At 41.8% G+C, this 15,850-nt stretch overlaps 1 protein-coding gene across 1 annotated transcript in view; it reads left to right on the top strand.

Annotated features, from left to right (window-relative positions):
- cep131 (centrosomal protein 131) overlaps nucleotides 1-15,850 on the top strand; it is a 149,118-nt gene that overhangs the window by 40,809 nt on the left and 92,459 nt on the right. The window contains 5 exon segments of the mRNA XM_068058421.1: nucleotides 2,767-2,919; nucleotides 8,788-8,874; nucleotides 10,284-10,401; nucleotides 12,455-12,571; nucleotides 14,297-14,462. Coding sequence (XP_067914522.1) covers nucleotides 2,767-2,919; nucleotides 8,788-8,874; nucleotides 10,284-10,401; nucleotides 12,455-12,571; nucleotides 14,297-14,462 — 641 coding nt within the window.

Raw genomic sequence — 15,850 nt, 5'->3', positions numbered from 1 at the left:
GGAGATCTCTGGAACCTCCTATAGCTCTCCAAGACCTCTGCACTTCACCAATTCTGGCCTCTTGTGCATCCCCGATTTTCTTCAGCTGCATATGCCTTAATCTCTGGAACTCCCTCCCAAAACCTTTCTATCTCCCTCCCCTCCTTTAAGACGCTCTTTAAAATATCCCTGTTTTATCAAGATTTTGATCACCTACCCTAATGTCTGCTTATATGGCTTTATGTCAAATATTATTTGATAATTGCTCTTGTGAAGTGCCTTGAAACATTTTACCATGTTAAAGTGGCTATATACATGCAAGTTATTGTATATTATGCAAATTTCTGTTACTTCTATTCTTTCTCTCGTGATCCAAATAATCATCTTTCTCCTGCTCCTTTTTTTATTTGTTGTTTTCGACCACCCACTTGTCCTCCCTTGAGCTTGTCCAAACTCAAGACAATGTTTTTCTCTGCCTATTCATATGTCAGTGGGTGGAAAATTTAAACTTGGAGTCCTGGTCTCGATGCCTCTTGTCCGTGGGGCAGGGGTTCTGCTGACTGCTGCTGGAAAAGGTATCAGGATTGCACTCTACTGTGATGCCATCCATGCTCATTGTGTTGTCTTGCACATGAAAAATTGTCACTTGGGCATGGTACTGGTGAGGATTTGTGACCTCAGTACCATACCCCAGTATTGGTTCCCATTCTTTAGTAGGTTGAGTTGCAGAAGTGAATTCATGATCATGCATGTTCACTGTTGAGTAGGCTTGTATGGATTTTGCATGAACAGTACCATGCAATTTTAATGGAGTTGCCCATCAGTATAAGCTGGGCAGCTTGTACATCTGCCACCTGTATGCAATTGCTGATTCCAGAAAATGCCATGCCTTGGCATAAGTATTTGAAAGGAAGGGAAATTTTGCAGAGATCAGCTCAATAAAAAATAGAGCTGGTCAACTGTTGACAAAAAACCATCAGCAGTTATGGAACCGGCCATGCCTCACATGATCCCATGAACATGTCTGGTAATTTGAAACTTCTTGAGTGTGAATAAACATTTAGGGCTCAATTATATTTTTCGTCGTAAACAGCAGGTTCTATAATGGTTACTTTCTGAGCAGTAATCTTCCTGTAGGTTTCCTAAAGCACAATTGACATTCATTCTTTTGCACTATTAACTTACAAGCACATTGACTTGCTTCTTCTGATTAGGTTGGTGATTATTGAGCTATGTAATACTAACTGTCATACATCAGAAAAGCACCATTTTTAAAATTACAGTTTATTTTTCCTTGGGATAGATTGATGCTAATGAGGCTGTGTTTATTATCAAACAAAGTTGCCCTGATGGGAGTAATAAAAGCAAGATACTGCAGATGCACAGTGGGGCGGCACAGTGGCTCAGTGGTTAGCACCGCAGCCTCACAGCTCCAGCGACCCGGGTTCAATTCTGGGTACTGCCTGTGTGGAGTTTGCAAGTTCTCCCTGTGTCTGCGTGGGTTTCCTCCGGGTGCTCCGGTTTCCACCCACATGCCAAAGACTTGCAGGTTGATAGGTAAATTGGCCATTAGCAATTGCCCCTAGTATAGGTAGGTGGTAGGGAAATATAGGGACAGGTGGGGATGTGGTAGGAATATGGAATTAGTGTAGGATTAGTATAAATGGGTGGTTGATGGTCGGCACAGACTCGGTGGGCCGAAGGGCCTGTTTCAGTGCTGTATCTCTAAACATAAACTAAATAGAGGCATCTGAAGAAGGGTCACTGACCTGAAACGTTAACTCTGCTTCTGTCTCCACAGATGCTGCCAAACCTGCTGAGTATTTCCAGCATTTCTTGTTTTTATGCCCTGAGAGGAGGTTGGTGTGCGTTCAGTTTTGAGCTTTGTTCAAAAGCAAATTGAACTGCTTTTTTGAGTAGACCACTTCATAAGGACTATATAAGTTAATTATTGCCATATAGTCAGGCCTACGAAATTGAATCTTCCCTGTGTCAATTTGCATGCACCTACGTTTTTTTTCCTTTTTTAAAATTTCCTTTCTCTTTACCCCTCCTGGACTCTTCTCTCCTGTCATCATGCCTCATTTCATTTCTCTTCTTTCGGGTATCTTGCCCTCCCAAATCCCTGTGACAACCCTTCAGCATACCTTGACCTTCCTACCCTTCTGCTGCCATCTCCGGCATGACTCCCCCTTAGATAAGCCTACAGCCTTCCCCTGTGCCTCTGTTGGCATCTTCCAAAGGGCCTGTTTAAGCTCTCACTGCTGCCTCCTTATCAGCAGCAGCGCCAACTGAACCATCCTACTCTCTTGCTAACCTTCCTGCCCAGTGTGCCCACTAGGGGCTAATCTTGCCAATCTCCTTCTCATCTAACTCACCCTTCCCAGTGCTGACTCAGTGAACTCTGCCAGTGGATCAGCTTTCACTGTGCCTCTCTCCCTCCAGTATGCCTGTTCACATGTAAACAAAGCCCTTGCCATCCAAGAGTGTATTGAGCATTGACATCATGGCATCAGTGCATTAAGTTGCTCCATGATTGTTCTGCCATTTATGGTAAAGAATTGTGTTAAAACTCATTGTTCAAGCTCAAGAATAGCCATTTGAATGAAGTATTGGAGAGTTGCCAGTGCCTGTGGAATAGTACCATAGCATTAATTACACTTAATGCTTTCCCATGAAGAAAAAAATTGCACCAGAAGTCGAAATTGTATTAAAATTTGAATTAGTTATCTGTTTTGTATGCATAGATTCTAAGATTTGTCTGCGTGTTTGTATTTTTTTTGGCAGCAACATGATTAAGGTGCCAACTAACGATGAGAATAGCTTGGACCAGAACTCCTTTAAGAAATCACAAAAAAATCTAGCCAGTAATAATGTGACAAGAAACAACACAAGCATGTTGAAGAAGAAGAAAGAAGTGACTGAGGAGGAAGCAGAAAGGTCAGTTTTAATCTTTTGCTCATTGTGGTTAAGAAGCAGTGATAACCTATGATACTTAAATCTAGCTCAGAATCTACATTGTAATTCCTAGCTACATTACAGCAGGGGTAACGAATCTTTGCCCTGGAGACCTGGGAATCTGGCCCTCAAACTCTTTGTGCTTCCCTTTCTAATTTGTGGTTTGTTTGAATTTTGTTAGCCTGCGGGACTGATCGGATTTATTAACTAAATTCAGAACACCAAGATCTGTTAGTATTGACTACTTGAGACATATGCAAATTCATGAGAACAGATATTGAAACTATGTGGCTAATGGGGAAAAAGTTGGATGGCAGGATCCAATTCTGGCCTCTTGCCAATCCCTGATTTTCATCACTGCACCATTGGTGGCCATCCTTTCAGCTGCCTTAAGCTCTGGAATTCTCTCCCTTAACCTCTCCACCTCTCTGCCTTTCCTCCTTTTAAGTTGCTCCTTAAAACCTACCTCTTTAACCAAGCATATCTTTTCATGTGGCTTGGTGTCACATTTTGTCTGTTAACGCTCTTGTGAAGTGGCTTGAGATACTTTACTGCGTTAAAGGGGACTATATGATTGCAAGTTGTTGTTATATTTCACTGTGCTTTTAAGTAAACTCTTTGTTAGTATCATACTTGTTGCTTGATTCACTTGAAACTGAACCCAAAATTTGTGGGGGTGGGGACATGGGAACTTGTGTCCTTCATACTATCAGGTTTAAGGCACTTAATGGTTTTGCAACAGACTACAGATCTCTGCATTCCACCCATGAGTTCCTGATGATCACAGAGCCAAACTTAGGGGGTGAGGAGCAGAAATTGGTGATGAATGCATGAACTGAGCAGCTCTGAAACTGATCACTGCTGCAAATCCAAAAGAGCTTGGTAATAAGTCTGAACCTGCTCTCAATGAGAAAAATGTAGTTTATAGTGTTGCTTTAGACACTGTTAAATGCATTTTATATTTAGTACCATTTCAGCTAATTGATGTAGCTTTAATTCATCTTTTCTGTGGACGTGGTGCAGTACTGTGCATAGATCTGAGTAGACTTGCTCCTCAGAGAACTGTGAGCATTCCAGCATATTATGCCGAAAAGCATTTTTGGACTTTTTTGTCAATTTTATGGGAAATGCTTGAATGAAAATTTTAATCCATAAAAGATGTGGGTAATTTCAAATAATGTCTGATATTGGGGAAGATATTGAACAAGGAAGCTGCAACATGTTTAAATGGTTCAATGTATCCAGTTGGTTGGTACAGCATTCTGGTAATTGGTGCAGTGTTGTATTACCCAAACATTTGTTTAATAGTATCTCGCTCTTGGAGAATTGAGTCTTGGCACCTCAATCAATTATTTGTTTTCATCACCATCCTTCTAAACCATCCTTCTAAAATGAGTATTTACTTAGAGTCTGAAGCATATCGCATATTTCAGATGGTATCCTGCTGAAAATAATTAAGCCAAAATGAGATTGCTTTTTGTTTCATAATATATTTTTCTGTGGCTGTTTTTAATGCACAGCTTGAACCATTTAATTTGGAAAAGTTCAATAGAAATATCTGACATTGTATTAATCATTATATTTTGTAACTCGGTTGCTTTTTATTTTATAGTTCAATAGTTGGTTTTGTGTGTTACTAGGAAGGATGCAGTACAGACTGATATGCCAGATTACACGGTGTGAATGGAAGTAATTCCTCCTTGAGCTAAAATGTTCAGTTTTGATTTCAATGTGGCATGCAATTAGCATGTAAATAAATTATTCCATGAAGTGGAATGAAGTCTTAAAAGTTCTTTTTAAAAAAAAAAAATCATTGGCCTTAAAAAAAACGACAATGGAGCCTCCATTTCCAGAATTGAAGGGACTGGCTTCAAACACCCATACATCAAGACTGCAGCTTTATGTTCCTGACCTGGTTGTGCTCTCTTAATTATCTAGTCAGTCTTCCTGCTCTCCATGGTTGCTATATCTGGCCCAGTTGCATTCTCAAAACTGGCCCAATTTTCCCCATATAATTGGTGTGGCACATTCATGCAATATTGCCCAGTGGAAAGCTGCTGTTCTCTTACTCTCCGAATTCCAGTCAGCTCATGGAAATGTCAAAATGAGGCAGAGTCTGAGCACTTGACATTATTGCTCTTAATGCTACTGGGTTAGTTGAATTTGGCACGCCCATTGATGTGGGAAAGAGCAAGGTATTGCTCTCTCACTGGTGGGTAATACTGGAGAATGTGACAATGCGGGGAGTCACCACATCATTTATACCAGATTTGCTGTGGCAGTTTTCACATTCTGGGCTGGATTTTACCAAGCCCACGATGTCTGGCTCCGTGGCGGGGGGACCGGAATATAGTTGCGGCAGAGGCCCACCACACAGCAGGGAGAGCATCAACATGTTGCACCACAGACATTTGACAAAATTATTGACTTAGCCACGGACATGGGGGCAATTAATCTGTATATAAACTGTGTAGATAACTTAAAGCCGTGAAAAGACAGTCAGATTTAAAACACATTTCTCTCTATTTAGTGAGCACCTGGCATAGTTTTCACTTGCACAAGTAGTCAGTGTCAGCCCACACACTTGATGTGGCGAGGATTACGGATAGTTGTCCATCTGTCAAGTGTGACCTTGATTTTTTTTTAATCTCTCACCCCCGTCTCTGTGTCCATCTCTGTCCCTTCTCTCTCCCCGCGACCTCCCTCTCCCACCTTGGCCTCCATCTGCCTGGCCTGGCTCTTCCACCCCCCACCCCTTGGCCTCCCACTGCCCTCCCCAGTCTCCCTCTCTTTTCCCCTCCCCATTCTGTTTCCCTCTCCCTCCCCACTCAGTCTCCCTCTCCCTCTCCGCTCAGTCTCCCTCTCCCTCTCCCACCCTGCTCTCTCTCCCTCTCCCTCCCTGCTCTCTCTCCCTCTCCCTCCCTGCTCTCTCTCTCCCTCTCCCGTCCTCCCCAGCTGCTTTGTGATTAGTCAGTTTTTTTTAAACATTCACAGCCTCAGTTTCACAGCTGACGGGCTGGGAGTGGGAACAGCGGCTTCCAAACTCAGGACAGATTCATGATTTTAGGTGGGCTTTTAAAAAAAATAATCGGAACCCACTGGTAAACCCCAAACTTGTCCTGAGTTCAGAAACCGCTTTTCCCGCTTTAAGAGCCTGTCAGCTGTGAACCTGAAAATGAGGCTGTGAATTTTTTTGAAGTCTGAATTGTCTGGAAAGAAGTCAATGGGAAGTTTCTCATTTCTGACATTACCAGTCACGGACCTCAAAATTTTTATTACGGACACGATGCCGACTCCTGCCATGGAAACCGTAACTGGGAGGGCCCGGCCTGAACCCCTGGCGGTGACGAGGCTCTGTGGCAGCTCCCCCGCTGCTGGGCGACAGGATCTGGATTTAAATATTTAAGTTAGTGAGATTAATAAATTTAAGTCAACTTAATTGAATCTTTCGGACCCACTGTGATCTTCGGCGCAGCGGCTGGCATTCCCGTGCCTTCAATTCCCCATATGGGGAAAGCGGGCGTGACACTGGTGGGGAGATGGGAGGAGCTCATATTTTTACTGCAGAGGGGGTGGATGCGAAACGGGATCAAATAAGCATTATCCGTGTAGGAGGTGGTGGGCAGGGATGCACTTTCAACTTTGTGCAGTCTAGAGCGGGGAAAGGTCAGAATTCAAAGGTAAAGGTTTGGGGGGAAAGGACAAAAACTGACTATAATTGTTATTGGGAGGATTGGAAAGGTGCATTAGAATTATTTTGTAAATTTTGGGGTTGGGGTGGGGGGTTCACTTTAAAAATTCAAATTTTCCGGCAGGGCTGGCTGCCTTTTAAAAATCACGCCAGCACCTGCGCACAGGCAGCTGATGCCATTGCTGGTGACGGACAGCCCGCCTCCTCCACATGATTTCGGGGGGTGGGGGGAGGTGGGCCAGCCCGGCTATTTAAATGAGCCGCTGCACAGGAGATCGCTGTGGCTCTTTGCGCAGGCCGCCATTTTATGAGCATGCCGCTGGGAGCGACGGCAGGCTCTTAAAATCCAACTCACTGTGTGCATCAGTGATGTAAGCCTCAGAGGGCAGGGCTGTCAGGAGCAGATAAATGGAGCCATAAAATTACTTCAGTGAAAGAAGGTTTTACTTTGATGCATCCAATTAAAATCCCATACAACTTAATGCAAGAGACGGGGTGGATGAGGGCAAATCTTCAAATCTGTAAGAAAAGTATAGCACAGTCTTGAACAAAAAGGTCCTGTTGTGTTGGTCTACACATGTCGTTTGTATGTCTAATTATTGAATTTCCAAAGCCATCTTCTAAGCAGCCCGGATATCGCAGCAGAAGTGGGCAGATTAAATGCTTTAGAGACACGCTGGAATCTTGTGGCATTAATCTCAACACCTGGACAGACCACGATGGCAGCATGGTTACTGGGATGGTTAGAATGATTTTGAGACTGCGGGTTTGCAAGAACTGGCTGCCAAGCACCTGGCACGAAATGCAATTCATCTACCTGCCTCATTTGGCTTTCAGCACGATCTGTGTATCCAGGATCAGGGCATAACAACTGAGACTCGACCATCGATTCCGCAGGAGACTTGGGGTGGCGCAGTGGTTAGCACCGCAGCCTCACAGCTCCAGCGACCCGGGTTCAATTCTGGGTACTGCCTGTGTGGAGTTTGCAAGTTCTCCCTGTGTCTGCATGGGTTTTCTCCGGGTGCTCCGGTTTCCTCCCACATGCCAAAGACTTGCAGATTGATAGGCTAATTGGCCATTATAAATTGCCCCTAGTATAGGTAGGTGGTAGGGAAATATAGGGACAGGTGGGGATGTGGTAGGAATATGGAATTAGTGTAGGATTAGTATAAATGGGTGGTTGATGGTCGGCACAGACTCAGTGGGCCGAAGGGCCTGTTTCAGTGCTGTATCTCTAAACTAAAACTAAACTAAATAGTGTTACAGCAAAGTATCCCAGAAATAGATTTCTTTTCTTTAAAACTTTCCCTCTTGGGAAATGGTTAATGTAGTCCAGAGCTGAACTTCCATGGAGACCTAGGATCATCTGGTATTTTTTTGGATTGTTTTAGATATGGATTTTCAGTTTAGCTCAACTTTTCTAATTACATTTTCTGTCAAGCATAAACTACAATAGTTATTTTTTCATTCTATTGAATCTCTACATTTTTTGCACATATTGGGTGGAATTTCATTGGCCCCTGGCAGCATAGATTGTCCTTCTGCTAACCCCCGCCCCCCCCATCCCCTCAGTGCCCACCCATCCCTTCTCCAGGGCCCACCTGACTGGCCCTGGCGACCCCACCACACTCACCTTGGGTCTGGGGTTCCAGCGATGGGCCTGGTCCCAGGCCTGGTGTAGTACCGGCAGTGGCCACTGTCTCTGATGGCGCTGCCAATATTATGGAGCTGCCGGCCCTCTATTGGTTGGCAGCTTTTGGAGATAGAATTTCTGTCCTTAAAGGGTTAGGGACCACAATGCCGGACAATTAAGTGCCCAAGTGCCATTACATTGTGCCAGGGGTAGGGGGGTGGTCAGTGGGGGACTTCAAAGTACCAAGGCAGTACTCCCCTTGCCTTTTTGGCCCAGCATTGGCACCTCTGCTGTCTCCACTAAATTCAGCCTGTTTGTAAAACTTTTTGTACTTCAATCATCATATTTGCTTTGAAGTTAGGTTTGAAACATTTATTTTGAGGTTTTCAGAACGAATCAGAAATTACTTGGTGTTACGCTGTGATGACCTCAAATGCCTATGCTATGGCACCATATATCCTACCTAAACATCAAAAGAACTTTGAGTCAAAAATTGTCTCTAAATATGTTTTTCTACCGCCCTTAGAATCCGATACTTAAATCTTAACGATAAAATGGATTTTACTCAACTGCTCCACAACGATAATCCAGATATCGCTCATCCCGATTTCGGGTATGCAAAGATTTTTATGTAGGAATGTGTTGCTTTCCTTATGGTATTGTGCAGAAAACCAGCTTTTGTAGTCCGTGTACTAGCTGAACTGTGTGTTTTTGCAGAATACGTGTAGTCGTGTTTTTAGTGTTTCCTTGCTTTTTTTCTAGGTTTGATTTCTGCTTTTATGCTTAACTGTTGTACTTGAGCTTACTGCTGTAAAATCTTGAAACAAATTCTAAAGTTGGGTGTCTGGTTGGCGAAATAGGTTACAGTTGGGTTTAAAGTCCCCGTGAACGATGTGATCAAATCTCTTATTGTGCCTTTTTCCATTACCTGCTGTAAGGATTGCTTAGAAATTAGTTTGGTGTGTCTCAATTCAGTTTGTAAAGGTCAGGTATAGACTCCAACTGTTCCTCATTCAATAATTGGCATTCGGATGTTAACAAATGTGTCATTCTTGTCAGTGGAGTAAGCGGAGCGTGAAAGACACGTGGAGGGGAAATAACATGTATAAGTTATTTAAATGATAATCTCATAAAGAGGGTTTTTTCCTCGCTAATAATCTAAATAAATATGGGTCAGGTGGTATTTTCCTGTGACTACTTCATAAATAGGAATCCTGGGGAGTAAAATTTTAACTTTAGTATGAAGCAGCTAATATCAGACTGGTTACCCATTATACACCAGGGTGTAGAATACGTGGCCCATGTGATATCACCTGTTAAATCTGATGAATCATTGCCCAATGTTAAAATTACTCCCCTGTATTATCTCTTCAGGACACGTTATTGGGGCTGTGCACAAGGGCCTTTACGTGGCTACTTGTGTTGTTTTTGATCTCTAATCGCTGGATTTTGTTACTAAATGTGCTGTCATTTACAACTCTCATTGATCAGCACAGGATTTTGTGTCTCATCCTGGAATTATTGTGCAGGAGGATGTTAGAGGAAGTGAAGACTTTCTGAAACTTGTGAAAATTCATTGGAGAAGAAGTGAGAATTGAGGCAAAATCGTCCTGTGTTTTAAAAAAAATGCCTTGTTATCCACAAGTATTTCATCACAACCTTTGAGTTTATGAGATGGATTTGTTTATCTCTGTAATGCATAATTTTAATTACCTACCTTATTTTAGTATTCCCTGGAAAATTAAGATTCGTTAGTTAATGCTACACTGCATACTGTGTTCTGATATATAATGCGTTAACAGTATACACAGGTAAATTATTCATGTTGTCTGAAGACAAAGCTCTTGACTTTCAGTTGAAGAATCATGAATTAAGTTGGTGTAAAGTGCTCCATTGGTTAACACCCAGTAGGAAGACAGGACTTTTTTTTTGTAAAATGGGAAATTATCAAGTTAAAATTGTTTTAAATATGTTTTTTTTTCTCTCTTCCCTCCTCTTCATCCCTCCCCATCTAAATGATAGATTCATACAACATGTAAACCATGCAGCGATTACCATTCAGCGCTGGTATAGACGCCACTTCCAGCGACGCAGAGCAAGTCAAGCTGCACTTAAGCGACTGTTTACTGCTAAAAAACAGGTGACAGAATTGCCACTTAAAGGAAATATGATAAGATAAAATGCTGTACGCTGGATCTTCACATTTAACTCTCCTAGGCTTATAGCTAGGAACATAGGAATTACTAGATGTAAAAAGACCCAGATTGATCTAGTCTTCCTTCTACCATCCTGGTAGTCACATGATACAACAATAATGAAGTGGTTGACTAATTGTAGTAATTAGTCTCTATCAGTTAGTCCACAGCAGACCCAGATTTCAAGTGAAGAAAATCCCCAGCGGTGGAAAGCTTTGGGCACCATAGGTCCAAAGTAACATGTTCCTGCCAAACATATTCCACTTTAGGACATGTCATATCTCAAATTACTCATGCACTATATCCCAAAGTACAGTGTTTTTTCCAGAAAATTATCTAATTTGTATTGGAATGATTTAATGCTTCCACCATCTCCCTCGGTAGCCTGTTCCATAGATCGACATTTGCTTACTCAAAAGAAGTTTCTGCAGATTAGTTTTGAATTGCACCACCACCCCGACCTTCAGACGCAGGATGCGCTCTCTGGTTCTACTGTTCTGGATAAGCTGAAACAGTTTGTTATGGTCTACTGTTAGTCAAGTGAGGAGGGGTCTTTTCCCTCTCCTTGTTTGACCACAACTGGTTTAATTCTTTCTTAAAGTGGATGTACTGGCCAATTCAGTAGGAGTTTGATTACTTACTTGCTATGATCATAATAAGAACCAACCAGACAGGTTTTCTTGAGTTAACCAAGAAAGAGGTCAACTTTGTTGTACCTAAACCGGACTAATAAAATAATGAGCAGTGCGCCGACTTTCACTCACACACGCTCTGGAGGTTTACACACACACACATAGGTTACAGAGTTGGGAAGAGTAATTGGTTGGGTTAGAGTTCATAAAAATAAAATGGTATACAATTTGTTAAGTTTGGTGATTCGGCTGGCTTCTAGCTGAATTCAGTGGTCCTGAGGCTTTTAGTTTGAAGAGGTAGATGACTGGTTCGGTGGGTTTCTTAGAGACAGTAATGTGGATAATTTCCTCCGGGGTTTCTGATTGTAGCTGGAGTTTGCAAGGGTGGTCAGTCAACAGGCAGGATTTGAAAGCTTTCACACTGGAATGGAGAGAGAGAGGGGCCCCCCACTTAGGGTCTGCATTTGTCAGAGTTCAGTTGCTTCTCCTCTGCTGCAGAGAAAACAACAGCTTAAAACCACAGATGGGGAGGGGCTTGTCACATGACAGTCACTCAGTCAGCCATTCAAACATAGCAGTTAGCAGGATTTCTCTGTTTGCTGAGAGAACAGGTACTTCCTTTAAACTTCCTGGGTTCTGGTTCTTGTGGGGACTGAGCAGACATTTCGTTTCCTTCACAAGCATTGCAGTGTAGGATACAGTGTTGTAAATTAGGTGGCCATCCTAAGCTTTTGTTTTAAAATGTCATGTCTTTTAAAAACAAAATCAGATCTCCAGTCAGTGGATTAAAGAAAATTATCATTCAAGAAAACCCATTGGCATAACCCTACGCTATCTAGTCCATCAAGGGTAAACGCTCTGTTAAGTTTCCCCTTACAGGTAAATGCGTCAAGCAAAGATGAGGCAGAGGATTGAGGTCAGAGAACCAGCTCAACTTTCATACAGCATGAAGCAGCTGGCTGCAGAAGTGCATTGGCTGGGGTCTGTCTGGTTGCCTGCTTTTGCCTATGTTGGGTAGGATAGGGGACTTGGAGAAGAGAATGGAAAGAAGCGTAATTGTAATGTATACTCAATACAAAAGTTTAATTCTGTGCTGCACTGAGTTGTTGGAAAATATTTTATATACTTGGTGTAGAAATTTCTTGCATGAGTTCAATTTCATCAAATCATTTTTACAAAGTAGATTAAAAACGATTAAATATTTTTGAAGCTGCAAGACAGTGTCAGATAAATAAATGTATGCTAAAGATACTGTGACACAGGAGGACAGAATTAGATTCACTCTTCAATTGGGTTGAGATCCAGTTCAACTTGCCAGTTAAATACTGGGAAGTTCTAATTATCTGATGATGCATTTCTATGCCAGGAGAAAGAGCAAGAAATGCTAGCCGACAGTGTCCAAGAGCATCAGAGGAAAAAAAGTGAGGAAAGGAGGAAGATCCGAGAAGAGAAAGCTCGACAAGCTAGGAAGGCAGCCATACAGGTACTGTGCAGTAAAGTGAATTTCTGCATACCGGTTTAGTATGCTTTTTTCTTGTTTCACATTAGGCTTACGTGTGAACATTCTTATTTCATTTGACTCCAGCAGCTTTTTAACTGGAGTGTAGTATGTGCAGTAGTCTGATAATGTCAGTATGAATCTCCTTTTCCACGGGCCTACCTCAGCACTACGGTACTACTTAAAAGATATATTGGAACTCATCGATCTGAAGGTACATTAGTCTCATTGCCTTATAGTAGCTTTGTGGAACTATGATTATTTCTACCCCCAATTTTTTAACTTTCTTCATTCCACATTGTGCCCTTTAGTATGGAAACTAATCGAGTGAGTTTTGAATTTCTTAATGCCCCCTAGGTCTCATGATTGCTGTTGCATATTTTGAGCAGCGCGAGCTGATTTTTCCCTCCCAGTGCACTGCATTATACTGTGACTCCTAGACTAGTTCCTTCTCATGGTAGCTACCTGCGCAGGAGGGCAGCAAATACAGGTACAGTTTTAAAGTCGTCATAATTTTTCAGTTGCTTGGATAATGTGCCCTTTCCGATAGCATGACGGCTTATTGATCACATTTGTGTTCCAAGACAACTCCTGCATGGCGACAAGACTGTAATGAGGCCAAGTTCACCAACAAAATTGGTACCTTATCTCTGTTGCCTTTTTTGCACCGTGCAGTTCATATTATGAACAATAGTAGGGCTAAATATGTCAGTGTGGCTCAGTATTCCTGTCTTTGAATTGAAAGGTTGTGGGTGTAGGAGCCACAGTAGCACTTGAGAGCTTAATCTATGCTGACACTCTATGCAGTACTGAGGGAGTGGTGCATTGTCAGAGTTGCTGGCTTTCAGATGGACATAAATGATCCCAAGCCACTACTCAAAGCAAAGCAGGTGAGTTCTGGTGTCCTGGCTAACATTTTTCCTTTGACCACAGTCAAAACAAAGATTAACTGATTATTTAATTGATTTGCTGTTTCTGAGACCTTGCTGAGTGCAATTATACCTACGTAACAGGTGACTTTATTTCAAAAAGTACGTAATTTACTTCGGGGAATCCTCAGGATGTGAAAGGAAACACATTAATGCACTTTTTCTTCTAAGTGGGCTCATGAATTGACTGAGAACTCAACAAATACTTGTACAGGAGGTTAGACTGGTTGAATGTCACCCATTAACAATATTTGATGCCTTGCCAGTAGTGTTATGAAGAACTGTGCTGAGGCACAGACTGCAAAATATCCATCGTCCATTGTTGAATAAAGTAGTGCTCACCACAAAACCTTGCCTCAGGAAATTAAAAATGATCTTCGTCTAAAATTTCAAAGCGAAGTAGTCACATTGGCTAAATATTATACTGGTGGAACTGGTCCATTTCTATGAATGAGAATAGTGTTTTATTGTAAGTTGAAACAAGAAATCTAAAAGGGTGAATATTGGTAATGGTAGATTAATTATGTTGTCAAAGACACACAGGTGAATTGCATTGTTTAATTAAGGACTTAGCGTGGATATAGAGAGACCCTGCTGGGACACTGGGGTTGACAGGAGGCAGAGATATGTAATGCTGCATTCTGTGAATAAACCAACTATCAAAAAAAGGATCTGTGTCTAGATTCATTCTTCACCATTTGGCTGGGATCCATTTAACAAATATATCATCACTTTTCAAATAGCTGTAAGTTTTAATGCATACCACTTGTGTTTGCTATAGGAACTTCAGCAGAAACGGGCAGAAAAAGCAGCTGAAGATAAAAGAGTTAGTAAGGAAGAAGTTGTGCTGAAAGAAACGGGGAAGATTTTGAAGAAAAAACCTATCAAGCCTGTGCCTGTAAATAATACAAGTCCAGTCCACAGTCAAGTCAAATCCAAAAATTCAGGTGTGGGACAGTACTTGTATCACTGTAGATAAGAGATTGACAAAATGTGGTTCGAAGCAGAAATACATTGGATTCATTTTTTTGTGTGTATTTTCAAGCATTCTCTCCCTTCTCACCTTATTTTACTGTATTGCCCTTGTGATTTCAGTATGTTACGTGTGCTTCTATATTTTAAAGTTTTTTTTTGAGGATTCATATTTTAGAGCTGGACATGAGTTTATTTTGGGAAAACCGAAAAGACACCATGGATGGGTTTTTACCAGGGTGACTGAGAGGTCTGTCTTTGAAAACTAACAGTTATTAGAAGACACCTGTTTTCAAATAATAACCCAGCAGGGGTTGCTTTTGACATGGGGAAAGATGTTTATAATGGAGTGACCGGTCAGGATCTATAGAGGTCACAAGGCTTGACATCTGGAATGTTTTTGGTTTCACTTTGAATTGTGACAAAAGGCAGCTGGGGATGAACAGTGGTTTGAAAAGGAGTTAAAGAATCAACTTGCCAAGAAGACCAAACCACCCCACTCAGTCTGTTCCAGCTCTTTAGTTTTCCATCTTTCGAAGCTGCGAAGCAAGTGTAAGAAGCAGACTGAAACTGTTGCTGCATTTCTACTGTAAGGGCTGTTAGAAACCTCTGTTGCTGAATTTCTCCCTGGAAAGCCTACCCAAACTGATCTTCAATGTTGCCTGAAAGGAACTGTTCTAGGAAGATGCCAGTGACAGCCGTCTATACGCATTTGGGATGCCAAACCAAAACAAAGGACATTGTTGCATTTTTTTTCCTTCAAGCATTAGCAAGTACTTAGCCCAACCGTTTTTTGTTGTAATAGAGCTCTAAAACGAAAATCTCTATATTTTTCCGGTTTTTGTGTGTGTGTGTGTGTGTGTGTGTGTGTGTGTGTGTGTGTGTGTGTGTGTGTGTGTGTGTGTGTGTGTAAAAACAGGGAAGTTTAATATTTCAATCCGTCTCTTTATGCTTTGCTCTGTTAGTGGTTAAGACATGTTTTATAATAAACCGATAATTTTGTTGTTTATTAAACAAACCTGGGTTCGCGTGTTTTATTCTAGGATAAAAATAGAGTCTCTGATTGATTGATTGTATTGGTAAGCGCGAAACAATTTAAATATATGTTGTGACCCGTGGAGCAGTGGAACTACAATAAACAGTGCATTCCTCCTGCCTCGGTCGTAACGTGAAATGTTTGCAAGGTTGTGCAGCAGATAATAGACAAACAGCAGGTGTGGATTATGGGCTGAATTTCTGCTGATGTTTTCTTGGTTGATCTCAGTTTGAGTGGCGGAGAGGTGGAAATGCTGGAAAACCAGCATAAATGATGGGCTGAATTTTATAAGCCCGCTGCCAGAAAAATGGCGGTCCACACGCCAAA

Source organism: Heterodontus francisci, chromosome 26, assembly GCF_036365525.1.
Source record: "Heterodontus francisci isolate sHetFra1 chromosome 26, sHetFra1.hap1, whole genome shotgun sequence".
NCBI classification, from domain to species: Eukaryota; Metazoa; Chordata; class Chondrichthyes; order Heterodontiformes; family Heterodontidae; genus Heterodontus; species Heterodontus francisci.
The sequence above is the reverse complement of the archived record's forward strand: the minus strand, read 5'-3'. Positions and strand labels throughout refer to the sequence as shown.